At 43.1% G+C, this 27,895-nt stretch overlaps 1 protein-coding gene across 1 annotated transcript in view; it reads left to right on the forward strand.

Moving 5' to 3' along the window:
- The window catches only part of rapgef4a (Rap guanine nucleotide exchange factor 4a), a 322,559-nt gene that overhangs the window by 26,637 nt on the left and 268,027 nt on the right, over positions 1-27,895 (forward strand). The window contains exons 2-3 of the mRNA XM_039755097.1: positions 16,410-16,552; positions 26,221-26,309. Of these exons, the coding sequence (XP_039611031.1) occupies positions 16,410-16,552; positions 26,221-26,309 (232 nt within the window). The remainder of the gene's footprint in view (positions 1-16,409; positions 16,553-26,220; positions 26,310-27,895) is intronic.

Below are 27,895 nucleotides of genomic sequence, written 5' to 3' on the forward strand. Positions count from 1 at the left end.
CACCGTCTGATCCACTGGACTAATTCCCTTCATAATTTTAAACACTTCAGTCAGGTCTCCTCTTCATCTTCTTTTATTTAAACTGTAAAGGCTCAGCTCTTTTAATCTTCCCTCATAACTCATCCCCTGTAGCCCTGAATCAGCCGAGTCGTCTTCTCTGGATCTTCTCTTTTGCTGTTATGTCCTTTTTGTAGCCTAAAGACCCAAACTGCACACAGGACTCCAGATGAGGCCTCACCAGTGTGTTATAAAGCTTGAGCAGAACCTCCTGTGACTTGTACTTTACACATCAAGGCGCTATATAACCTGACATTCTGTTTGCCTTCTTAATGGCTTCTGAACACTGTTTGGCAGTTAATAGCTTAGAGTCCACTACGACTCCTAAGTCCTTCTCATGAAGTGTGTTCTCGCTTTTCTGACCGCCCATTGTGTATTTAATCCTCACATCTTGACTACCTATGTGTAATTCTTTACATTTACTGACATAGATAGATAGATAGATAGATAGATAGATAGATAGATAGATAGATAGATAGATAGATAGATATGAAAGGCACTATATGATAGATAGATAGATAGATAGATAGATAGATAGATAGATAGATAGATAGATAGATAGATAGATAGATAGATAGATAGATAGATAGATGTGAAAGGCACTATAAGATAGATAGATAGATAGATAGATCTGCCCAAGCCTGTCTGCTCTCAAAGTCCCTCTGTGATGATGCAACGGGTTTGAGATCCTCTGCCAATCCACCTATCTTGGTATCATCTGCAAACGTAACCAGCTTGTTACTTATATTCTTATCTAAGCCATTTATATTTATTAAAAACCAGTAACGGTGCACTGCATGATAACATGGAGTGAATCCACTTGATTTATACTTTTCATCCTCTTTCTCTCTACGTTTACCATTCGTTTGCTCAGAGGTTGATGTGCTTACTGCTTCCTGAGCGGCTCTTCTTTTCTCCACCCTAGCGGCCCGCTTCTTCTCTTCTTCCGTCGGCATCTTTTCACGCTAAAACTGATTAAGTCAGTGTTTGTGTTGCAACTACTTAGCATATTTTTTCTTCATTTTTCAGTAAGTCCTCAATCTACCTCAAGAATGATTCAGGATATGAAGAGGAGTTATTGCCGATTTATACTTCACGCTCAGAACGTGTACGCGCCCGCATCATGGCTGCCACGCGTTCCCAGCGTTCATTTCACGCGTCCTCTGAGCAGGTCCTCAGAAATTAACGCGACGCGTGCGCGAGTTGCAGTACCAGCAAAAAGTCCTGGGGGGCGCAGTGTGCTAAAAGTCGGAACGTGACGTCAGAGTCTCTGTTTACTATCTACATGTGACCACAAGCCTCTATGGAGATCCTACGGGGATCGATGTGCGCGCTTTGCTGTTTGATGAATGGTTCAAAGTGGTGAAACAAAATGCCGACATACAGATGCATTCGTGGTGCTTTTATATTCAAGCGTCGCATATTCCCGATCTTAATGACACGATACATTTTAAAAGTCTCACATACCATCTTTTGTGTCGTCTATTTTTTATTTTTTTTACTTTACCTGCTGTCAGGTCCAAGAAGCTCATAGCGATTAAAAACTGGGATGATGTTTACGATGGTCTGCTCTAATAATAAAGTAAACTAAGAGGTTAAAGTGGACATTTCGAGATTAAAGCCGAAATTTCCACTTTAATCAAAAATACGTTTTCACCGTGTCTTTTATTTTTTTTCTCAGTGGCTCAAATACAGTGCTCTACATTATGTTGCCGATGTGAAGTTAAAAAAATAGACGGCACAAGAGATGATATGTGAGACTTTTAAAATGTATCGTGTCATTACGATCGGGAATATGCGACGCTTGAATATAAAAGCACCACGAATGCATCTGTATGTCGGCATTTTGCTTCACCACATCGAAGCATCCATCCCGTAGGATCGGCATAGAGGCTTTCTGTCACATGTAGATAGTACCCAAACGTAATGACACGATACATTTTAAAAGTCTACATACCATCTTTTGTGTCGTCTTTTTTATTTTTTTATTTTTGCAACTTAACAACAGCAACATAATGTATAGCGTTATACAGTATTTGAACCACTGAGAAAAAATAAAGGACACGGTGAAAACGTGTATTTTGTGATTAAAGTGGAAATTTCGGCTTTAATCTCGAATTGTCCACTTTAACCTCGTAGTCTACTTTATCATTAAAGCAGGCCGTCGTAAACGTCATCCAGGCTTTTAATCGCTTCGAGCTTCTTGGACCTGACAGCAGCGGAAAGCAGCAATAGATCGCCACACAGAACAAATTAAATGTATGATATTCCAACTCTCTGCACATTCAGAATCTTTAGATTTATACTTGATATCACTTTCATGATGAAATGCATTAAAGTGTGTATGTTACATTTTACATAGAATTTCGTTTAAATAATGAAAACTGTTAATTACACACATGGGGTTGTCACGGTGGTGGAGCGATAGCACTGCTGTCTCGCAGGGAGTTATGTTGCTGGGATTTCCTGCTTGTCTTCCACACTGTGCTCCGGTTTCCTTCCAAAGATTACATTTTACGGATAAATTGTCAATTTCGTTTAAATAATGAATACTCTTAATAATTACACACATGAGGGTGACACGGTGGTGGAGCGGTAGCACTGCTGTCCCACAGGGAGTCACGTCTCTGGTGTTCCCTGCCTGGAGTTTCCATGTTTTCCTGCTTGTCTTCCACACTGTGTTCCGGTGTCCTTCCAAAGAAATGCAGATTTGGCGACACTAAAATGACGCCAGTGTATGTGTGTGCTTGTATTCACCTTGCGATGAGCTGAGGCCTCGTCAAGGAACTATTTCTCATTCATGCACAATGCTTGCTGGAATGGACACATCCCTGAATTGATGGATTTAATCAATAAACATCCTTTTCAGAGATATTGCGGTAAGGTGTCATCAGAATTTAATAGGTGTTCTAGGCAATTCACAACACAGAGAAGCCGAACATGTTCTCACCGTGATAATATCCCGCACTGCCACCTGGTGGATTACTCCAGATTTACGTAAAGTACGCGCACAAGTATGAACACTACAACGCTTGTGTAGCAGGAGCGTCCGCTGCAGCATGCGTAGAGTTGCGTGAAGTATTAAACTCCGGCCTTAGAGGTGAAGGTGGTAGGGATGAGAATGGTTCCCATACACATACGCTGCATGGCCACCCTGCTGTGCAATGCCAAAGGTTAATTCTACAATAAAATACAATAAAAATAAAAAGAGTAATAAAAATCATCATCCCGAAAGAGGACAGTACACGTAGTCAGTTGTTTAAAGTGTTTCGCGAGCTACAGGTGATTTAGGTGACTCTTCAATTCCACCCGGGGGAGTAAATGCGAACATTAATTTTATTTTAATTTTTTTTCATTTTTATTACTATTTAATTTAATATTTTTTCTTTGTATCAGTATACTGCTGCTGGATTATGTCAATTTCCCCTTGGGATTAATAAAGTATCTATCTATCTATCTATCTATCTATCTATCTAGTCCTGGACACGTTGCCCAGGGTCTGCTGGAGCCTATCCCAGCTAGCATAACCAGTTCATCACAGGACGAATACACACACACACATCCACCCCAACAACACTTGGTGGCCAATTTAGGACTGAGGGAGGAGACGCATGCAGACACAGGGAAAACATGCAAACTCCATGCAGGGAGGACGCAGGAGGTGAAGCCAGGTCTCCTTACTGTGAGGCAGCAATGCTACCACTTGGCCACCCAAAAATTGAACCTTTTTATTTTTTGTCAACTAAAAACCTTGAGACTGTTATCCAAGTTTTTATCTTTAGTCGGCTAGACTAGTGTAATTCACCAAATTTTGGTACCAGTCAGTCCTCTTTACCTCGTCTGTACAATGCGGTGGCCAGGTTACTAACAGGCACCCATAAGGGCACCCACCCCTGTCTTGGTCTTCTCTTCACTTTCTGCCCGTCAAGTATAGGATTACGTTTAAGGTGCTTTTCTTTGTGTTTAAAGCCCTAAATATACGCTGGTGCCTCGGTTTGCGAGCATAATTCATTCCGGAAACGTGCTCGCAATCCAAAGCACTCGTATATCAAAGCAAATTTCCCCATAAGAAATAATGGAAACTCGGATGATTCGTTCCACAACCCAAAACTATTCATCTAAAAATGAACAATACAAAATATGAAGTAATAAAATACATCAAACAAATTAACCTGGACTTTACCTTTGAAAAGAATTGTGGCTGGAGTGAGGGAGACAAGGAGGAGGAGGAAGAGGAGGAGAGTTATTGTGTTGGACGACTTTCACTCTAACTAACAGAATCCCTGCTATCTGTTGGCTCACTGGAGCTTCTTCTTTTTTTGCGACTTTAACAAGGACACCTCTCCAGTGACAGTTGCTTTTGCCTGAAGAGTCACCACACTTGGCACAAAATTAAAAAAATGTTTTCCGCACTGTAAGGTTTCTAAACTCTTTTGGGATTCCACCCCAACGGGATGACACGCAGAAGAGCGTCCTGAAGCAACTGCAGGCTCCCAGCGCTGTAGCAGTTCGCGGTAAAAATGAATCAGATAAGATTGCGGTCATGCTATAAGCACCTGCCGTTGGTGAGTGATACAAGGCAGGGCACAGGATTACTTGGCCACTAACCTGGTCATGAGCCTGTCTGACTGCTGTGTCTGTGTATAGCAGAGTGACAGATCCCGCTACAATAATAACTCTGCTGTTCCTGTTTTACGCTGTATAAGTACTGAGACTCAGCCTCGTGTTTTGGGGTGCAACGCAGGGACTCACACGTTACAACACACACACACATAGTCACAATGCTGTAGTAAACAGTTTTCACTCTGTGAGGGACTGCCAGACCGTGTATCCCGGCCAACACCCCCAAACCGGCAGATGGAGCCATCCCTGCAAAATGGAAGGGCCCCCGAATTCCAGCAGGGCATCATGGAAATTGGAGTTTTTCGTCACAGCCTTGCTGGATACCATGGGGGCCACCGGAGGACGCTGCAGGGAGGCCCAGGGACTTATACTTAGATAGATAGATAGATAGATACTTTATTAATCCCAAGGGGAAATTCACATAATCCAGCAGCAGTATACTGATACAAAGAAACAATATTAAATTAAAGAGTAATAAAAATGAAAAAAATGTTCGCATTTACTCCCCTGGGTGGAATTGAAGAGTCGCATAGTGTGGGGGAGGAACGATCTCCTCAGTCTGTCAGTGGAGCAGGACGGTGACAAAAGTCTGTCACTGAAGCTGCTCCTCTGCTTGGAGATGACACTGTTCAGTGGATGCAGTGGATTCTTCATGATTGACAGGAGTTTGCTTAATGCCCGTCGCTCTGCCACAGATGTTAAACTGTCCAACTTTACTCCTACAATAGAGCCTGCCTTCTTAACAAGTTTGTCCAGGCGTGAAGCGTCTTTCATCTTTATGTTGCCACCCCAGCACACCACCGCGTAGAAGAGGGCACTCGCCACAACCGTCTGGTAGAACATCTGCAGCATCTTACTGTTGATGAGGTGAAGATGTTGTGAGGCGGCCTTTTGCCATCATGCACGAAAAATCTGTACCAATTTACTGATAGAGATACAACAGGCTAATATTATGGAACATTTAAAAAAAAAACTCTAAAAACCCACTTTTTTAATTTGGCTTTTTTATAGCAAAACTTTAGTTCTACTTCTAGTAGATTATACATGCTGTGACCAGTAGGGGGCATTGCAGCAACCCCAAACCCCAGACAAAACCTCCTGGTTTAAATAAAAGGTTTATTTCCACAAGTACCTTACAAAAGGCTTTGGCAGTGGTATAAACGCAACATGATTCTTCTTCTCTTTTTCCTCTCTCCTTCCTCTGCTCCAGGCAAGATTTGTCCTTCTTCAACCCAACTCTGACTTGCCTGGATGATGGATAGATAGATATGAAAGGCACTATATGATAGATAGATAGATAGATAGATAGATAGATAGATAGATAGATAGACATGAAAGGCACTATATGATAGATAGATAGATAGATAGATAGATAGATAGATAGATAGATAGATAGATAGATAGATAGATAGATAGATAGATAGACATGAAAGGCACTATATGATAGATAGATAGATACTTTATTAATCCCAAGGGGAAATTCACATAATCCAGCAGCAGTATACTGATACAAAGAAACAATATTAAATAGTAATAAAAATGCATGTAAAAGCAGACAATAACTTTGAGTAATGTTAGCATTTACCACCCCAGGTGGAACTGAAGAGTCACATAGTGTTGGGGAGGAACGATCTCCTCAGTCTGTCAGTGGAGCAGGACGGTGACAAAAGTCTGTCACTGAAGCTATACTTTCCTTATAGCCCGGAAGTAATTCACAATTACGGAAACGGAAGGGATGATATACTTCCGGGCTGAAGAAGAGAGGAGTTTTGTTCTGACACAGAAGTGCTAGAAGTCACATGGACTGAGGGACAAGCACGTCCGGGTCAAAGACTTTAAAAGGACTCTGGGAAATCTCAGCAGTGAGCTGAGTTGGGAGGCAGGGGGGCTAAGCGTCTGGGAGTTTGGAGGATTGTTTATTGGAGAATTATGGAGAGGAGCGTGCTTTGTGCACTTTGTTATTGTAATAAATATTATTATTGGACTTTTCCCTGGTGTCTGACATGTGGTCTGAGGGTACAAGAGAGCGAGAAAGCCCTTAATCTTTCACAGCTCGTACAGATGTTAACTGTATGAGTGAGGCACACCAACTGAGAACGAGCAGGGGAGACGATTACCCACAATCCCGCAGCAAGAGAGAGAGAGAGAAGAACCATGGGCTCAGTTGTGATCACGTGATGCTCGGCAGACAAAGCGTAAACGTACTACTCGTATTACAAGACCTCACTTGTTTATCAAGATAAAATTTATTAAAAACAAAACACTCGCTGACCAAGTTACTCGCAATCTAAGGTTTTTCTGTTTTTCAGACGTTCTTTCAGGGTATCTCACCACCAGGTCACTCAGATCCCCTTCTCAATCTCCTTGGGTGGTACCACGTGGCTGCCGCGCAAGGAGTGGTGATTGAGCTTTTTCAGGGGCTGCCCCAAAAGTCTGGAATACCCCAATGTTCTGACCTTTAAATCACACTTAAAGTCGCACTTTTTTACATTGGCTGTTGGGGTTGCTAATGATGTCTGCCAAGTGGGGGGTATCCTTTAGTTCTTTTTGTTAGACTCTGTCTAGTTGTTGATGTACAGTAGACCCCCGTGAAGTCACAGTTCAGAGTTCGCAGTCTCAGATTTTTTCTTAGAACCTAACTAATAATTGTTATCAGAAACTGCAAATATCCTCCGCAATTTTTTTATGGCAGTAGAGAGAACACCAAGCACTCCTCGAAGAAAAGGCGGCTTGTGATGGTGAAAGTAGCCAATTAGAGAGCATTATTAATTTCTCCTGGCTGCTGATTGGCTGCAGTTCTGTGACTCATCTCTCTGGCAGATGCAGCCCAGCATTCCTGCATCATAACAGTTTACCGCGTGTAGCTCTCTCAAGTGTTTCGCTGAGTGTTCTTGTGTTTATCATTTTGTTCTTCTTAAAGCCCTAAGATGCCGCCCAAAAGCCCTGCACTTTTGCTGTGCAGTCATTATCTTCATTACATACCTTCATCGTACTGCACAGCTCATTCATCATCATCGTCATCTTTAGTCAATATCATTATTGGTGAGTATCTGTATCTTACTATATTTTTATTAAATTAAATTATTACGTATTTACACTACTTATACCAAAGAAAATGACAGCACATACCAAAGAAAATGCGCTTGCATGAATTACAGTACATATAACGGTAACATCGGTATTTGACATTCTAGCACTGCGGGAGACACAGCAGTACAGCACTGTACAGTATACGGGTTTACCTTTACATTCTTTTTTTTAGGGTAATGTATTAAGCTGAGTTTGAAATGAAATTAAAGTGTTTTGGGGGCATATTTAGGGGTTAAACTATAAAAATAGGCATTTTTTTGACTACATCCAAAATTTGCAGTTTTTCACAATTCGCGGGTGCCCTAGGAATGTAACCCCCATGAATTTCAGGGGTCGTCTCTACTGTAATGTTCTTAGAGACTTTTATCTTTACTGTTGTAACAAAGACGCTATATAGGCACCGACCCAAAACAGAGTGACACTAGAGGCACGTATAAAAGCAAATGAACTTTTATTTTTCTTCACCTGTGGGGCACGTCTTCCCCGTGTCCCACAGGCAGTACACAGTCCCAAAAGCACAAGCAAAACAAAAAGCACACTACTCTTTGCACCACCACTCCTCACGGCAAGCGTTGTCCTCCTCCTCCAGACTCAGGTTTCCGGAGTGGTGGCTGCTGGCCCCTTTTATAGCTCACCCGGAATTGTTTCATGTGCTTGACCACCTGCCACCGATTGCACCTCTGGATGTGGCTGAACTACGGCCCAGATGAGCCCAGAAACCCCTGCTGCGCCTCCTGGTGGCCACCCCGGATCCCAAAAGGGCTGTGGAGAACTTCATCTCCCATGGAGCCCTGCGGGTATCTGAGGCACCCCAGTCACCCAGGGGGGCTCTCACAAACACATACACTCATCTAAAGGATTATTAGGACCACCATACTAATACGGTGTTTGACCCCCTTTCGCCTTCAGAACTGCCTTAATTCTACGTGGCATTGGTTCAACAAGGTGCTGAAAGCATTCTTTAGAAATGTTGGCCCATATTGATAGGATAGCATCTTGCAGTTGATGGAGATTTGTGGGATGCACATCCAGGGCACGAAGCTCCCGTTCCACCACATCCCAAAGATGCTCTATTGGGTTGAGATCTGGTGACTGTGGGGCCATTTTAGTACAGTGAACTCATTGTCATGTTCAAGAAACCAATTTGAAATGATTCAAGCTTTGTGACATGGTGCATTATCCTGCTGGAAGTAACCATCAGAGGATGGGTACACGGTGGTCATGAAGGGATGGACATGGTCAGAAACAATGCTCAGGTAGCCCGTGGCATTTAAACGATGCCCAATTGGCACTAAGGGGCCTAAAGTGTGCCAAGAAAACATCCCCCACACCATTACACCACCACCACCAGCCTGCACAGTGGTAACAAGGCATGATGGATCCATGTTCTCATTCTGTTTACGCCAAATTCTGACTCTACCATTTGAATGTCTCAACAGAAATCGAGACTCATCAGACCAGGCAACATTTTTCCAGTCTTCAACTGTCCAATTTTGGTGAGCTCGTGCAAATTGTAGCCTCTTTTTCCTATTTGTAGTGGAGATGAGTGGTACCCGGTGGGGTCTTCTGCTGTTGTAGCCCATCCGCCTCAAGGTTGTGCGTGTTGTGGCTTCACAAATGCTTTGCTGCATACCTCGGTTGTAACGAGTGGTTATTTCAGTCAAAGTTGCTCTTCTATCAGCTTGAATCAGTCGGCCCATTCTCCTCTGACCTCTAGCATCAACAAGGCATTTTCGCCCACAGGACTGCCGCATACTGGATGTTTTTCCCTTTTCACACCATTCTTTGTAAACCCTAGAAATGGTTGTGCGTGAAAATCCCAGTAACTGAGCAGATTGTGAAATACTCAGACCGGCCCGTCTGGCACCAACAACCATGCCACGCTCCAAATTGCTTAAATCACCTTTCTTTCCCATTCTGACATTCAGTTTGGAGTTCAGGAGATTGTCTTGACCAGGACCACACCCCTAAATGCATTGAAGCAACTGCCATGTGATTGGTTGATTAGATAATTGCATTAATGAGAAATTGAACAAGTGTTCCTAATAATCCTTTAGGTGAGTGTATAGAGAAGGGGCGTCCTGGCCGGGCATGGGCCCTGGCCATCCATTACACTGTTTATATGATCTCTTCTAAGCACTTTTAACTCTGTACAGCACTTTGGTCAACAACAACATCAACAACATCATTTATTTATATAGTACATTTTCATACAAAAAATGTAGCTCAAAGTGCTTTACATAATGAAGAATAGAAAAATAAAAGACACAGTAAGAAATTAAAATAAGTCAACATTAATTAACATAGAATAAGAATGTGCTTTATAAGTTAATGAAAAAGGAAAATGAAAGTTCAAATCCTTGATGCTTGCCTACTGAGCAGTCTGTGGGTCAGCACCTGTACATATCGAGACACGATGAGGTCCTGTGCTCCTTTTCAAAATCTCAAGTCTGCTGATGAATGGCGTCTCTCAAATCTCAAGCCAGACTCTCTGCATGTGAAGTTCCAAGATGGTGGAATGAGCCGCCCACTCTGGCCAGGTGTGGGAGAAAGACTGGTCTCCAGACAGTAAAAAAAAAAAGTTTGTGGTGCCAACCGGGTCGTCTTTTTAATTATGTGTGGGCAAACAAAGTAAATCAAAAGAAACTAGCGCTCTTTGGCATTGTCCCGAGATCGTGAAATATACAAATGTAGAGTGGTGGGGATATACAGTCGCTGCTAGTTTAGTTCCATCTGGCGGGCCACTTGAGCCAGTAATGACTGGCCTTGTAATGACTGCCAGGGGTTTTATGGCGGCTGGACCAGAAGGGGCGGAGTCAAACGCCTTCACCAGGGTGGGGAAAGCAGGTTAGTGGCAGCGCCCCCTCTCGTCTCGATGGGCTATCACATACCCGGACTGAGCTTGTGAGGAGGTCCTTTGACGTGCATGCGTGACACGACCGTCATTCAAAACTGTGACCCCCTCCGTGTGTTTGAGAAGCGTTTGAAGAGCCACTTCTTTGGTGAATTTCTGTCTTAAAACTGATATGAACTGTAACGTAAAGTAACCTAGGAAGTTGAACTCGCTTGTATTTTTGTTCTGAGCGCTTGTGGTTTGTTTTGTCACCTTGTCCTATAACACTCGTTCCCAAAAAGTCACCAAGACTGATGTTTAACTTGATTACGTCCACCTGTTTTGTAAGCTGCTTTGGATGGTAAGTAAGTGTGATTTGTAGCAAGTTTGGATGAATCAACTTTGAATCGTTTTTAGAACTTTGTCAAATGCCACCACTGATGCTGTGTCCTGTAATAACATGGAAACCTGCAGCGGCCTCTGTAAACCCCTCCGCTCATGCAGATGCTTTCCGCATTCCATGACTCCTTAAAAATATAAAATCAAAAATAAGAAGGCCTGATTCACTCAACCTGAAGGATAACAAGAAACAACTCGTTTTATATGATGCCCTGTGATGGACTGGCACTCCCCATCCAGGGTTATTTCTGCCTGCTGTTCCCCTGAATTACATTTAATGGGTTCAAAAACTTGAAAGCATGGATTTGACTTTTTGCACCTAACAATGCTGAATTGGAGCATATCTAATTTCTTTTTCTTTCCTGTTCACTTGCTTCAGGCAAACAATGAAATAAAAATGTCTTCAGCATTGAATGCCACAGGGGAGAGAAAGACACAGACAGAGAGAGGCACAATGCTGTAATGACTAGAGGACGTCTCCAGTTCAGTGCTCTCTGAATTCTGCCATCTCCAATAAATTATCTGTCACTCCATTTTCTAGTGTCATGAAATTTCTTTCCTTTCTGCTTCATTTGGATTTTTGGGAACAGAATACAAAATCATAAATGATTAAAGTCAGTTGAATGCAGGGGATGGAATACACAATAACATATACAGTACAGTGCCAATAAAAAGAGTTGATTTTATGGTGTAGAGCATTGAATCACAGTGGATTTGATGTGGCTGTGATACGCCCGGCGAGTGAAGCTTAGCCGTGGTGCAAGTAGGTGTGTGGCAAAAGGAGGCAAAATGATTGCAATCAAGTAAAAGGACAAGAAAGCCCCCTAAGCACCATTTCACAATGCGCCAACTGTTATGGTTCGTGTCAGGGAGGAAATGGCATAATAAGAGACAAAATAAGAGGGTTGAATGCACCCCACAACAACCCCGCGGCCGGGCATGGAATTCCTTCCTTTTGGTCCCTGTGGCTGGCACCCATGCACACGTGTGTGACACCCCCTAAGCACTGTTTCACAATGCGCCAACTGTCATGGTATGTGTCAGGGGGAAATGGCATAATGGCATGTAAGCAAAAAGCAACAACGCTAATTTTAGATTAAACTGAAACTGAGACATTACATGAATCGGGTGATAGTGATGACAATGACACGGATAGTAACACCGAGGTATATATCATTGTACAACTGAACTGCGGTGACATGATGGGTGACTTTAGTCTTGTGATGCTGCAGCAGGGTGCACTATCTACATGGCAAAATGACTGCAATCCAGTAAAAGGACAAGAAAGACGTTAGCCCCCTAAGCACTGTTCACAATGGGGCAACTGTCGTGGGGAATGGCAAGTAAGCAAAAAGCTACAACACAAATTTTAGGTCAAACTGAAACTGAATCATTACAAGAATCAGGTGACAGTGATGACTGTGACACGGATAGTGAAACCGAGGCTGTACGACTGTCACTGTACGACCAAACCGGGGTGATATACAGTAATAGGTGACTTCAGTCTTGTAAAGCTGCAGCAGGGTGCACTGTCTACATGCAAAATGATTACAATCAAGTGGAGGGACTTGGAGGATGTTAGCCCCCTAAACACTGTGCCAATGTTCATGTCGGGGGAATGTGGAGGTCACTAAGCCTTGCGCTGTGGTAGCCCACAGTAAGTAACACAAGGGGATCAGGCACTGACATTCTGCTAAGAAACGTGTGCAAAGAAAGACACTTCTACTGTCCAGATTGTTACCTCAGGGTGTGCGCTGGTGACTTTTTCAAAACATGTCACACGAAGGAAGAGTACTAAATTATTACAACAGTGGACACTAGACATATATTTTCTACTGTATTTATGTTGACATTTTTGTATCTGCGTGTTTCAGTTTTTCTTGTAAAAAAAATCAGTTTTTGCCTCCTTTTTCTGGGGGTAAACATATAATTAATTTAGCAATGTTTCCTATTATGCTTATTGTGATTTACCTCACAAGTGGCCAAAGTTTAGTTAAGCCTTTAAAAACAACTAAGGAAGCAGACATTTGAGCATCTGACTTCAGGCTACACCTGGCAAAAATGCGCTTAACTCCCAAAGATCAAAAATACTTTCTATCATGTCCCAAAACAGAACAAGGGAGAGGATTGACTTCAACCCCTGGCTTGTTTAGAAGAAAGCCATTAGAAATCTTTATAAAGGAAGTTTTTTTTTTTATTAAATGAAAAGGAATACGCCACAAAAGTTTCAAAGGGCAAAAAAAAAAGGCAATGCAAGGCAGAAGAGTTTCAATACAAAATCCACTAGAAACAGTAGCAAAAAGTAGAGAACCAGAGAAGTATATATATTGTGGATGCTAGAGGCGCTGCTGCCCCGTTGAACCCACCAGACAGACAACCAGGACACACGTTTAAAAGCACCAAGAAGATTCTTTAATAATATTCTTGAATAAAGTGCACAAAGCATCGCTCTCTCCACAATTCTCAATAATTCAATTGTGAGAGGTGGCCGGCTAGTCATCCCGGCCAATACCCCCAGGCCGCCAGATGGAGCCCTCCCTGCAGTATGGAGGTGCCCCGAAGACCAGCAGGGAGTCATGGGACATGTAGTTTTTATACAAGACCCTGCTGGATACCACAGGGGCCGCAAGAGGGAGCTGCAGGGAGGACCGAAGACTTCTTCGTGCCCTACAACCCGGAAGTGCGTCAGAGGAAGAGAGACGGGCTTCCCAGGTGAAAAGAAAGGACTTGTACCTGACCCGGAAGTGATTGAGAGTCACATGGACTGGGGATTGGGATGCTTCCGGGTCAGGGTATTTAAAAGGACTGTGGGAGCTCCCAGACGGCGACCTGAGCTGGGTGGAAGTGTGGCAACGCGTCTGGGAGTTGGAGGATTGTTTATTATTGTAGTTATTGTGTTTATTATATGAGTATAGTGGAGGAGAGGGTGCTTTGTGCACTGTGGCATTCAAATAAAGTCAAACCTGAGACTTTTACCTGGTGTCTGGAGTCGTGGACAGGGGTTCAAGGGAGCGAGAGCGACGCCTATCTGTCACACAATAATCAATAACAACAATAATCACAATAATCTTCCTCTCCACCCAGCAGCGCCGTCACTCACTCTGCTGGGTTTCCCACAATCCTTTTAAAGTCTATGACCCGGAAGTATTCCTTCTTCAGGTCAAACGCCTTCTTCAAGTATCCCGGAAGTACTCTGGGTTTCCATCCTCGTGACTCCAAAGTACTTCCGGGTTAGCATCACAGTAATATTCCCCTGGTTCTTGGTGAGCTCCCTCTGGCGGCACCCACGGCACCCAACAGGGCTGAAGAGACGGACTCCATGTCCTATACTGCCCTGTGGGAATCCGAGGAATCATTTTCATTCAGGGGAGCTGCCATCTAGTGTCCCGGGGGATGTAGTGCTCCAAAAAGGCTGGTTTCTTCAGTTGAGGGACATCCTGGCTGGGCTGAAACGCCGGCCGTCCATCACAATATATATATTTCCATCCATTATCCAACCTGCTATATCCTAACTACCGGGTCACAGGGGTCTGCTGGAGCCAATCCCAACCAACACAGGGCACAAGGCAGGAAACAAACCCTGAGCTCACCGCAGGGCACACTGACCCACCCACATTAGGGACAATTTAGGATCACCAATGCACCTAACCTGCATGTCTTTGGACTGTGGGAGGAAACCCACACAGACATGGGGAGAACATGCAAACTCCACACAGGGAGGAAGTGAAGTGAACCCGGGTCTCCTAACTGCGAGGCAGCAGTGCTACCCACTACGCCACCGTGCTGCCCTATATATATATATATATATATAGGGGTCAACCTTCCATATATATATAATATATATACTGTAAATATATTCCCAAAGAGGCGGGGTCAACCTTCCATATATATATAGACTCACCTAAAGGATTATTAGGAACACCTGCTCAATTTCTCATTAATGCAATTATCTAATCAACCAATCACATGGCAGTTGCTTCAATGCATTTAGGGGTGTGGTCCTGGTCAAGACAATCTCCTGAACTCCAAACTGAATGTCAGAATGGGAAAGAAAGGGGATTTAAGCAATTTTGAGCGTGGCATGGTTGTTGGTGCCAGACGGGCGGTCTGAGTATTTCACAATCTGCTCAGTTACTGGGATTTTCATGCACAACCATTTCTAGGGTTTACAAAGAATGGTGTGAAAAGGGAAAAACATCCAGTATGCGGCAGTCCTGTGGGCGAAAATGCCTTGTTGATGCTAGAGGTCAGAGGAGAATGGGTCGACTGATTCAAGCTGATAGAAGAGCAACTTTGAGTGAAATAACCACTCGTTACAACCGAGGTATGCAGCAAAGCATTTGTGAAGCCACAACACGCACAACCTTGAGGCGGATGGGCTACAACAGCAGAAGACCCCACCGGGTACCACTCATCTCCACTACAAATAGGAAAAAGAGGCTACAATTTGCACAAGCTCACCAAAATTGGACAGTTGAAGACTGGAAAAATGTTGCCTGGTCTGATGAGTCTCGATTTCTGTTGAGACATTCAAATGGTAGAGTCAGAATTTGGCGTAAACAGACTGAGAACATGGATCCATCATGCCTTGTTACCACCGTGCAGGCTGGTGGTGGTGGTGTAATGGTGTGGGGGATGTTTTCTTGGCACACTTTAGGCCCCTTAGTGCCAATTGGGCATCGTTTAAATGCCACGGGCTACCTGAGCATTGTTTCTGACCATGTCCATCCCTTCATGACCACCATGTACTCATCCTCTGATGGCTACTTCCAGCAGGATAATGCACCATGTCACAAAGCTCGAATCATTTCAAACTGGTTTCTTGAACATGACAATGAGTTCACTGTACTAAAATGGCCCCCACAGTCACCAGATCTCAACCCAATAGAGCATCTTTGGGATGTGGTGGAACGGGAGCTTCATGCCCTGGATGTGCATCCCACAAATCTCCATCAACTGCAAGATGCTATCCTATCAATATGGGCCAACATTTCTAAAGAATGCTTTCAGCACCTTGTTGAATCAATGCCACGTAGAATTAAGGCAGTTCTGAAGGCGAAAGGGGGTCACACACCGTATTAGTATGGTGGTCCTAATAATCCTTTAGGTGAGTGTATATATATACTGTATATGGAAGGTTGACCCCGCCTCTTTGGGAATCCACCCACAAAACAGAAGGAACATGAGAGAAATGGAAGAAACACATACATACTAAATAATAAGACAAATAATAAATGCACAGGAAAATACTATACAAATGATGGAAAACAAAGAACAGTAATGGTTTTCATTCTTAATGAGCTCCTAATGAAAGAAGTGTGTAATGTTTCTTTAATAATGAAATTCCCCCAATTGCTCCTCCTCCCTGCAGTCACTTTTTTTTTCCTTTCCTGCTTTGTTCTTGCAGACCTTCAGAACGCTCAGGCGAGGACATTGACATCATATTTGCCCGACTCAAAGATGTCAAGGCTTTTGAAAAGTTCCACCCCAACTTACTGCAGCAGATATGCCTGTGCGGATTTTATGAAAACCTGGAAAAGGGAATCACATGTAAGTGCAATGCTGAAACGCTGAGCATGATTATAAATGCATGTTTATATACAGTAAAAAATGAAATGATAGGCATTTTAAGAAAATGTTTAATTAGTATAAGTGGGCACAATGATGTAATGTGGAGGACAATAGTGACATTTTAATGAATGGCAACAAGGTATGTACTCCTCATACTAACAAATGGCCAGATTCCCACTCCGGTCCCATAGGTACTGGCTCTAAGTAAAGGAATACTTTACCCAAAATCTATCTTTATATATTACTTGGCCCACGTAGTTTGTAGTGACAGCTAGGAAACATTTTTAACCTCAGGTTTACATGCAGAACAGATACAGAAAAGTTTCTGAAATGAAAGGTGAATATGGTAATCAGTGTTGGACAACAGCAAACAATATCAAAACGCTCATGAAATTACCTCTCATTACTTGCTTCACATAGTCCACATGTCAAGTCATTCAGTGATATGCTCACAATGTCCCAAACACATGCATTGTTGCTTAAATTCTAGCTGTGCACCCATCTAAGATGGACTGAAATCTAAGTAATCAATGCAGACCTCAGCGTTAACGTTTGCAGTGCACCATGCAATGAACATTTCTCTGTTATAAGGCCTTTAGTATGGGATTCATAAAACCAGTGTTAATGTTTGTTATGTACCATGTTTGTTATGTTGGAACAACATTGCATTTGTCTCTGTTATATGTCATTTGATAGTATTTGTAAAAGCAGTGTTGATGGCTGTGATGCACCATCTATTGGAATGACAAATATCATTCATTTTATTACTAGAAATGTTGGAATCTGTTGAAATGAAAAAATGCAATGCATATGTCTCTGTTATATGCCATTTGGTATGGGGTTCATAAAAGCAATGTTAATGTTTGTGATGCACCATCTGTTAAAATGACAAATGCAATGCATATGTCTGTTATATGCCATTTAGTATGGGATTTGTAAAAGCAGTATCAATGTTTGTTATGCACCATTTGTTGGAATGACATTGCATTTGTCTCTGTTATGTGTCATGTGGTATGGTATTTATAAGAGCAGTGTTAATGTTTGTGATGTGCCATCTATTGGAATGACAAATGCAATTCATTTTATTAATACAAATGTTTGTGATGCACCATCTATTGGAATGACAAATATAATTCATTTTATTACTAGAAATGTTGGAATCTGTTGAAATGAAAAAATGCAATGCATATGTCTATGTTATATGCCATTTAGTATGTAATTTGTAAAAGCAGTATCAATGTTTGTTATGCACCATTTGTTGGAATGACATTGCATTTGTCTCTGTTATGTGTCATGTGGTATGGTATTTATAAGAGCAGTGTTAATGTTTGTGATGCACCATCTATTGGAATGACAAATGTAATGCATTTTATTACTAGAAATGTTTGTGATGCAATATCTGTTGGAATGCAAAAAAGCAATGTGTATGTCTTTGTTATTGTCACTTGGCATGGTGTTTGTTAAAGCAGTTTTAATGTTTGAGATGCACCATCTGTTGGAATGACAAATGCAATGCATTTTATTCCTACAAATGTTTGACGCACTATCTGTTGGAATGACAAATGCAATTCATATGTCTGTTATATGCCATTTAGTATGGGATTTGTAAAAGCAGTGTCAATGCTTGTTATGCGCAATCTGTTGGAATGATATTGCATTTGTCTCTATTATGTGTCATGAGGTATGGTATTTGTAAAAGCCGTGTTAATGTTTGTGATGTGCCATCTATTGGAATGACAAATGCAATTCATTTTATTAATACAAATGTTTGTGATACACCGTCTGTTGGAATGACAAATGCAAGACATCAGTGTCTGTTATATGTCATTTGGTATGGGTTTCATTAAAGACGTGTTAATGTTTGTGATGTCCCATCGTTGGAATGACAAATGCAATGCATTTTATTGCAAAAAAATGTCTGTTCTATCTGTTAGAAAGACAGATACATAGCAACCAGACAGGCACACAGACACTTTACCTTTTATTGAGACGGTTTGTTAAATAAACCACTTATGCTTTCATGAACGAAAACAGAAGACATTCAGACATGATGGAGCACTTGGATTGTAGATCCACTTCCCGTCTTTATATTAAATATTCATATCCACGATCGCAGTACTATCTAAGTTTTGGAAACAACAGAGGAAAACAAGAGGAAAAGAAGCATCCAAGCTGTTACAAATATCAGTTCCAAAAGCTAGCATCAGCCTTGGTATGGCATTGATTTAGCTCCCATGCCATAGGTAACTTACACATCTGTGAGGGCATCGCCAATGCAGAAAGGTATGTACAAATTTTGGAGCAACAAATGTTGCCATCCAGGGGCCATCTCTTCCCTATATGTCCCTATACCTGTATATTCCAGCAGGACAATGTCAAACCACATTTTGCCAATATTACAAATGCATGGCTATGTAAGCAGAGATTGTGGGCACCAAATTGACCAGTCTGCAATTGAGAATGTGTGGTGCATCATGAAGTGCAAAATACAGCTAAGAAGGTCAAGTACAACTGCGCACCTGAAGACCTGCATGATGGATGAATGGGGGAAAATTACGAGTACACTTGCTAGACTTAACTAACTTGCGTCTTCAGTGCTCAAACCCTTAATAAACGTGATTAAACGAAATGGAGATGTTACACTGTACAAAACATGTGCATGTCCCAAATTGGAACATACTACAGTCATCAGATTTGACATGAGAGTGTTTTTTCAAAAAAAGAATTACTTTAAATTCACAAGGTAAAACATCAAATAATGCTGTAGTGTTGTAGTGGTCCCAGTATAGCGCAGAGTACACAGAATTTACAAATCACATCAGCATTTTCCATACTGTTCCAGCTTTTCTGGAATTGAGGTTGTACAATGGCCTTACAATAGCCCGGGTATATTCCAGAGATGAACTTCTGGGTCTGGATCTGAAGCAGTTTCTGGAAACTCCAGGTCACCCTCTGCTACCCTGTTTCCCAACTCACAAATAAAGGGCCTGGCATTCCTGTGTCACTTGCCCATTACAGTGGGTAGCAGGGAGAGATGAGTATGATTTTAAGGGTCTCCTTGCTGCCGACTGAAAGTGTTTTAAAATCCATTCTACACTTGGGAGACAGAGATGGGTCTAACTTCAGCCTGCAATACCTATAACGTAGGTCAAGTAGCACCCACAATGCCCTTTGAGTCAGATAACCCCCCCATAATGCTGTTCTTCACCATAGTGTAACGGGGCATTAATCTTAACCACAGTGTTATGCAAACTGACATTGAGGGCGTTTTGTGATGTTGGGGCATTATGCAACTGACTTCATAGGTGCTGCCATCTGCAATTACACGCTCTTAGGGAGACGTATCAGCCTTTGTTGGTAGATGAGTGTCACAGACAAAACCACAGAAATGCCTCTGCCACTGGACATGTCATTAAGGCTCCTGCTGACCCAATTTCACTTCTGTACTCTTTTAAAACACTTGCAGCTCAGCTGCCTGCCGTGATGTCTGCAATGGCGTTAGCTGGTGGCTACATTTTCGAAATGTAAACTAAAGGTTTTCCAGTTCACTCAGTGTGTGACTCTGTCTTCTTATATAATACACAAGCGTGGCTGTCCGTTTGTCTGTCCAGGATTTTAAATCACCTGTAGCTCGCAAAACCGTTTCCCCTATTCACCTGAAATTTGGTACACAGATACTACGTGACGTCTACTGTCCGCCTTCACGGTGATGATTGACCTCCAAGGTTCTTCTTGTAGAAATCAATTTCTCAGCAGCGGCCGTGTGGCGCGTGTGTACGGGCGCCGTTCTCATCCCTACCACCTTCTCCATCACTTCCCCTACCTCTTCATATCTTAAATCATTCTTGTGGCAGATTGAACACCTAAGCACCAGCTTAAGTGAAAAATTAAAGAAAACGTACTAAATAATTACAACACAAACACTGACTTCATCAGTTCTAACGTGAAAAGATGCCGACGGAAGAAGAGAAGCAGCGGGCCGCTAGGGTGGAGAAAAGAAGAGCCGCTCAGGAAACAGCAAGCGCGTCAACCTCTGAGCAAACGAATGGTAAACTGCAGAGAAAGAGGATGAAAACTAGGAATGTCAAGTCAAGTGTGTTCACTGCATGTTATCGTGCAGTATACGCCGTTACTGGTTTCATCATAATTTTTGTTTGCTACATTTTTTGTAACAATGAGTCACATTCAAAAATAACAGTGATAACCGAATGTTTCACATCATGTACTGTAGACCCTTGAGAGACTGGTTCTGGTCTATATCACTCCTCTTGTCTCCCACAACAGTCTGCCTATCAGACAAAGACTGGAGTGGAGGGTGCAATTATCTGTCTGCTCTACAAGGCTTACTCTCACGTGAACAAAGCCGGCAGCACTCTGAGAATAATAGGTTTTGATTTCTCCACCGCCTTGAATACCGTCCACCCATCCCTGTCAAGTGGTAAACTCAAAGGTATGCAGATGGATGAGCCTGTGGTGTACAGAGAAAGAGGATGAAAACTATGAAGAGTGCACTCAGCATTTACGACAGGCTGACGCAGAGCGAAAGAGAATCGGCAATAGCACATGAAACTGAGGAAGAGGCTAATCGATGAAGAAGAAGAGCTGCTCAGGAAGCATCAAGCGCATCAACCACTGAGCAAACAAATGGTAAACGTACAGAGAAAGAGGATGAAAACTAGGAATGCTCAAGACAAGTGTATTCACCGCACGTTATGGTGCAGTGCGCCATTACTGGCCTTTATATATAATACGCTACCGTGGCTGTTCATTTGTCTGTCCAGGATTTTAAATCACCTGTAGCTCGCAAACCGTTTCCCCTATTCACCTGAAATTTGGTACACAGATACTACGTGACGTCTACTGTCCGCTTTTATGGCGATGATTGACCTCCAAGGTTATTCTTCTTTTTATTTTTGTTTTATTTTATTGTAAAAATCAATTTCTCAGCAGCGGCCGTGTGGCGCGTGTGTACGGGCGCCATTCTCATCCCTACCACCTTCTCCATCACTTCCCCTACCTCTTCATATCTTAAATCATTCTTGTGGCAGATTGAACACCTAAGCACCAGCTTAAGTGAAAAATTAAAGAAAACGTACTAAATAATTACAACACAAACACTGACTTCATCAGTTTTAACGCGAAAAGATGCCGACGGAAGAAGAGAAGCAGCGGGCCGCTAGGGTGGAGAAAAGAAGAGCCGCTCAGGAAACAGCAAGCGCATCAACCTCTGAACAAACGAATGGTAAACAGAGACAGAGAAAGAGGATGAAAACTAGGAATGTCAAGTCAAGTGTATTCACTGCACGTTATCATGCAGTATACGCCATTACTGGCCTTTATATATAATACGCTACCGTGGCTGTTCGTTTGTCTGTCCAGGATTTTAAATCACCTGTAGATCGCAAACCGTTTCACCTATTGACTTGAAATTTGGTACACATACACTACGTGATGTCTGCTATCCGCTTTTGCGGTGATGATTTTTATTACTCTTTTTATTTTTATTTTATTTTATTGTAGAACCAACTGTCGGCAGCAGCTGGCGGCGTGCGGCGCATGCGTATGGACGCCGTTCTCATTCCCAACCACCTTCGCTAATCATTCTTGAGGCAGATTGAAGACTTAAGCACCAGCTTAAGTGAAAAATTTAAGAAAACGTCCTAAGTAATTGCAACACAAAAACTAACTTAATCAGTTTTAACGTGAAAAGATGTCGATGAAAGAAGAGAAGCAGAGGGCCGCTAGGGTGGAGAAAAGAAGAGCCGCTCAGGAAACAGCAAGCGCATCAACCTCTGAGCAAACAAATGGTAAACAGAGACAGAGAAAGAGGATGACAACTAGCAATGCTCAAGTCAAGTGTATTCACTGCACGTTATCATGCAGTATACGCCATTACTAGTCTTTATAGGCTATATAATACGCTACCGTGGCTGTTTGTTTGTCTGTCCAGGATTTTAAATCACCTGTAGCTTGCAAACCGTTTCACCTATTGACTTCAAATTTGGTACACATACACTACGTGACGTCTACTATCCGCTTTCGGGGTGATGATTGACCTCCAAGGTTATTCCTCTTTTTTACTTTTATTTTATTGTAGAATCAACTCTCGGCAGCGTGCGGCAGGGTGGCCATGCGGTGCATGCGTACGGGCGCCGTTCTCATCCCTTACCACCTTCACTGTGACTTCCCCTACCTCTTCATTTCTTAAATCATTCTTGAGGCAGATTGAACACTGGCCAGCTTAGGTGAAAAATTAAAGAAAACGTACTAAGTAATTGCAATACAAAAACTAACTTAATCAGTTTTAACATGAAAAAAAGGCAGACGAACGAAGAGAAGCAGCGAGCCGCTTCGGTGGAGAAAAGAAGAGCTGCCCAGGAAACAGCAAGCGCATCAACCTCTGAGCAAACGAATGCTAAATGGAGACAGAGAAAGAGGATGACAAGTGTAAGTCAAGTGTATTCACTGCACGTCATCGTGCAGTCCGCCATTACTGGTCAGAGAATAATATCCAAATATTTAGGTGGAAAACATTTTTTTTCTTATTGATGTCCAACACAACATTTAAACAGGCAGGGGCATTAATGTCTAACAGCATTTAATTTTAAAGGGTAGTGGGCTGTATAACCAGTTGTTGCTCTAGCACATTTTTAACCTTTCTAGACCTGATAAAAGTTTCCGTTAAGTGCTCTGGCCATATCTGAAATGGGGAAGGAAAGTGATGACCAGAAGGGGACTTGTAGGAGGCATTATTTTAGTTTGTACCAGGGAGCTTTGCCCCCTGCTCGCTTCGCTAAAAGGGTGTGCTACACGCCAACCACTTCGCGTCTCTGCCGCTCGCGTTGTAAAGGGGGACTGAACACATGCTAAGGAGATGCAGACGGATCAGCTGCTGGCTGCTGGCGAGCTGCGTGTTCTGCTTGTCGCTCTGCGCGTCAATCATTTCAAAGCCTGTACAGCCGCTGTCCTTTTGTCTCACTGCCTTGTCTCACGGGATGTTAAAGTGTCTCTGATAAAATCGCGTCTCGTCTCCTTGCAAACCTTCCAAGTTTTTTTTTTAGAATAGGGAGATGAGGTTATGTGCCCATTCCTCGCTGCCACCCCTAAACTCCAGCCCTTCCCAGGAAGAAAGCCTGGAATGGAAAGCAGGCTTGAGAAGGCAGTTGACTGCCAAATTACCTGTACATCCATCCATCCATCCATTATCCAACCCGCTATATCCTAACTACAAGGTCACGGGGGTCTACTGGAGCCAATCCCAGCCAACACTGGGCGCAAGGCAGGAAACAAACACCGGGCAGGGCACCAGCCCACCACAGACCTGTACATTCTTTCTTGTTTATTCAAAACTACAGTTGTGCATCCTTTGAAACACAAGAAAATACTGAGAAGAACAAAGCATGGGCTGGATTTTGCTGAATCTGCCTGTGTTCATCATCAAGTCCTTCCAAGAGAACCCTAAATACAAAGAGGACTGTTTAATTTATGTTAGGTAGAATGTCCAGAGGGGACTGGGTGGTCTCATGGCCTGGAACCCCTGCAGATTTTATTTTTTCTCTCCGGCCGTCTGGAGTTTTTTTTTTGTTTTTTCTGTCCTCCATGGCCATCGGACCTTACTCTTATTCTATGTTAATTAATGTTAAGTGCCATCTCTCTCTGCCATTTTCCATCCCCAAGAAGAAAATAGTTATTATTATTTACATTTATATAATATTTTTCCCACTACTCAAAGTGCTTTACATAGTGAGTGCGGAGCCATTTTAACTGCCACTAATCTGCAGGACCCACCTGGGTGATGTGACGGCAGCCATTTTTGTGCCAGTACACTCACCACACGTTAGCTATTAGGTGGTGAAGTGGTGAGAGAGAGATAGGGACAGTTAAAGACAGGGGATGATTAGGGGGCCAGAATGACTAGGCGTTGGAGGGCAATTTATCCTGGACATTGGGATACACCCTGCTCTTTATGAAGGATGTCCAGAGATCACCACAGACAGTCAGGACTTCAATTTTATGTCTCATCTGAAGGACGGCATCCATTTTTACAGCAGTGTCCTCGACACTCTTCTGTGGCAGTGGGATCCACATCCAGACCACAGGGTAAGCACCCCCTGGTGGCCTCATGAACACCTCTTCCAGCAGCAACTCAAGCTTTTCCTAGTAATGGCCAGGCCCGAATGTGCTTAGCTTCAGGTGCATGACCTGTTCTGAAGTGCATCTGGCATGGCTCCTAGCTATAAGGTAAACAGTCTATTGGAATAAAAATTGAAGTTTTATAATTACAAACTCAGCAACAACTGTTCATTAAGTAAAAAGACACAAATTAAATGGTGTGACTCAAACCACTTACACCTGAACACCAGCAAGACCAAAGAACTGGTGGTGGATTTTAGGAGGCCCAGGCCCCTCATGGACCCCGTGATCATCAGAGGTGACTGTGTGCAGAGGGTACAGACCTATAAATACCAAGCCTATAAATACCAAGGAGTGCAGCTGGATGACAAATTGGACTGGACTGCCAATACTGATGCTCTGTGTAAGAAAGGTCAGAGCCAACTATACTTCCTTAGAAGGCTGGCATCCTTCAACATCTGCAATAAGATGCTGCAGATGTTCTACCAGACGGTTGTGGCGAGCACCCTCTTCTATGCGGTGGTGTGCTGGGGAAGCAGCATAAAGAAGAAGGACGCCTCACGCCTGGACAAACTGGTTAAGAAGGCAAGCTCTATTGTAGGAACGAAGCTGGACAGTTTGACATCTGTGGCAGAGCAACGGGCATTAAGCAAACTCCTGTCAATCATGGAGAATCCACTCCATGGAGAATTAACAGTGTCATCTCCAGACAGGTGTAGCTTCAGTGACAGACTGCAGTCACCGTCCTGCTCCACTGACAGACTGAGAAGATCGTTCCTCCCCAACACTACGCGACTCTTCAATTCCACCCTGGGGAGTAAACGTTAACATTACTCAAAGTTATTGTCTGTTTTTACATGCATTTTTATTATTCTTTAATATTGTTTTTTGTATCGGTATACTGCTGATGAATTATGTGAATTTCCCCTTGTGATTAATAAAGTATCTATCTATCTATCTATCTATCTATCTATCTATCTATTATATAGTGCCTCTCCTATCTATCTATCATATAGTGCCTTTCAAATCTATCTATCTATCTATCTATCTATTATATAGTGCCTCTCCTATCTATCTATCTATCTATTATATAGTGCCTTTACTATCTATCTATCTATCTATCTAAATTATATATATGAATAGTTTTTCCCTTGCTGTCACTTGTTGACCTGAACTATAAAAGTGCTTTAAAAACCCCTTCTGCAATGAAGAGACATAGCGACACCTTTTGATGGATGAATATCATTGACAAAGTCTGCCGAGATGCTTGAGCCGACTCACTTCACTGGGCAGTAAAGAGGCCAGCTGGTCAAGGTCCCCTGCTAATGCTGAATTATTAAAGAACACTTACAGTATAGCATATACTCTATTAGCCTCAATGGCCGTCTGATGTGCCCCCCCTATTTGTCAGATATGCAGCTTCCTTCCTAATTAATATAGCAATGCAAAAACAATGTCTCCACTTACATTTTCAAACTTGATTAATCCAGTTTGGCTAACAACTTATTTTTCAGTGTACCGCCAAGGAGACATTGGAACCAGCTGGTATGCGGTGCTGTCCGGGTCTCTGGACGTCAAGGTGTCAGAAACAGCCAACCACCAGGTAACTTCCTCACACAACTTTTAAGGTATTGACATTGCTAAAATAGAATGAAACAATGTACATTGGGAATTGTAATGTAACTGCCACCATGAAAATATGGCTAAGCCTGGCCTCCTCACTGAGCCATGCTACACTTAAAAATAGATATTATTAATTGTACATTAATAATATAATAATTCCATTATCTGCGATGGGCTGGCGCCCTACCCGGGGTTTGTTTCCTGCCTTGCACCCTGTGTTGGCTGGGGTTGTGTTTCAGAGACATTGTTAAAGGGTGAAGAGAAAAGGTTAAGATGAGCTCATCTGCACAGCACTGTACACGTTATCACAGCAGGAAGGCACCCGTCGTCAACACGTCTGATGTACTGACAAGGGACGACTTCCTGCTATGTGCCTAACAGTACAAGCAGGCTTGCTATTGAGAATGAATGGGGGCATCGAAGGGCGGCTCATCACCAGCCCACCTCACATTCACCTCCACTACAGTAGGCTGCCTGCACCGTCCGCCCAACGAACGAACACGGTGCGGCCAAAGGCGAGTAGTGAATCTCCCCCATTCAATAGGCAGCCGTCCGATGCACACTACAATGCTACCCCCTGTCGCCCCGTTCACCCTCAATGGCCTCTGTTCAGCCATAACCGGGTCACCGTTGGCAGCATCACAAGCCACCCACCGAGAACAAACAGGGCAGCAATGTGTGGTGGGCAGGCAGTGAAACCGCTTGCAGCAGGGAGCCGCCCGAGGGACACTTCACTGTGTGGACAGTGAAATCACCCCCCTCCAGCCTCCGTCCAGCCACCGCTTGCATCGTCCCCAGGCCGAGGATGACAGAGCGGCAGTTACTGAGGCGCATGCGTCGCAGTTGCGGCCCCATTCGTAAGTCGTAGGCCGGATGTCCGTAACCTGGGGACTACCTGTATAGGCATAAAGCTCTGAACAATAGCAAGATATTTAAAAGGTTGCATCATTCCGGTCTTCTTTTAAGAAACTTTTCTTTTCTTCGTTTTTCTCTCTCTGTCTCTGTCTCTTTGCCTCCTCCAGCCAGATTTGCCCACTTCCTCCCAACTCTTGCTTCCAGGGTAGCAGCAGCTGGCCCCTTTTAAGCCACACCCCATTAGCATGTTCCGGAAGTACTCCCAGGTGTGGCAAAAGCATGAGGTAATAGGCCTCTGCATTCTCCTCAGCTCCCTCTGGTGCAACCCAACAGAGCTGCAATGAACTCCAACTCCCAGCATGCCCTGCACCACAGCCATGCAGAGGGGCTGCCATCTAGCAGCCTGAGGGAGGTACTGTCCTGTGTTTGTCCCAAAGGTCCTTACAGTTGTTTCCTTTAGGGCAGGGGTCCTCAATCCCAGCCCTGGAGAGCCGCAGTGGCTGCAGGTTTTTGTTCTGACCTGGTTGCTTAATTAGAAAGCAATTCTTGCCAATAAAGCACTAACAAGCTGTGAAAATAAATTAACTCTGCTATGTCAGGTCATTCTCATATCCTAGATTTTCTTTCCCTTTCTATCATGCAAATGATTTGAAGGCTAAAATGGACGAGTAATTCTCAGTCCTTCACTTTTTTCTCTTCATTTTTTTTCCA

Source organism: Polypterus senegalus, chromosome 6 (genome assembly GCF_016835505.1).
Source record: "Polypterus senegalus isolate Bchr_013 chromosome 6, ASM1683550v1, whole genome shotgun sequence".
Taxonomy (NCBI): Eukaryota; Metazoa; Chordata; class Cladistia; order Polypteriformes; family Polypteridae; genus Polypterus; species Polypterus senegalus.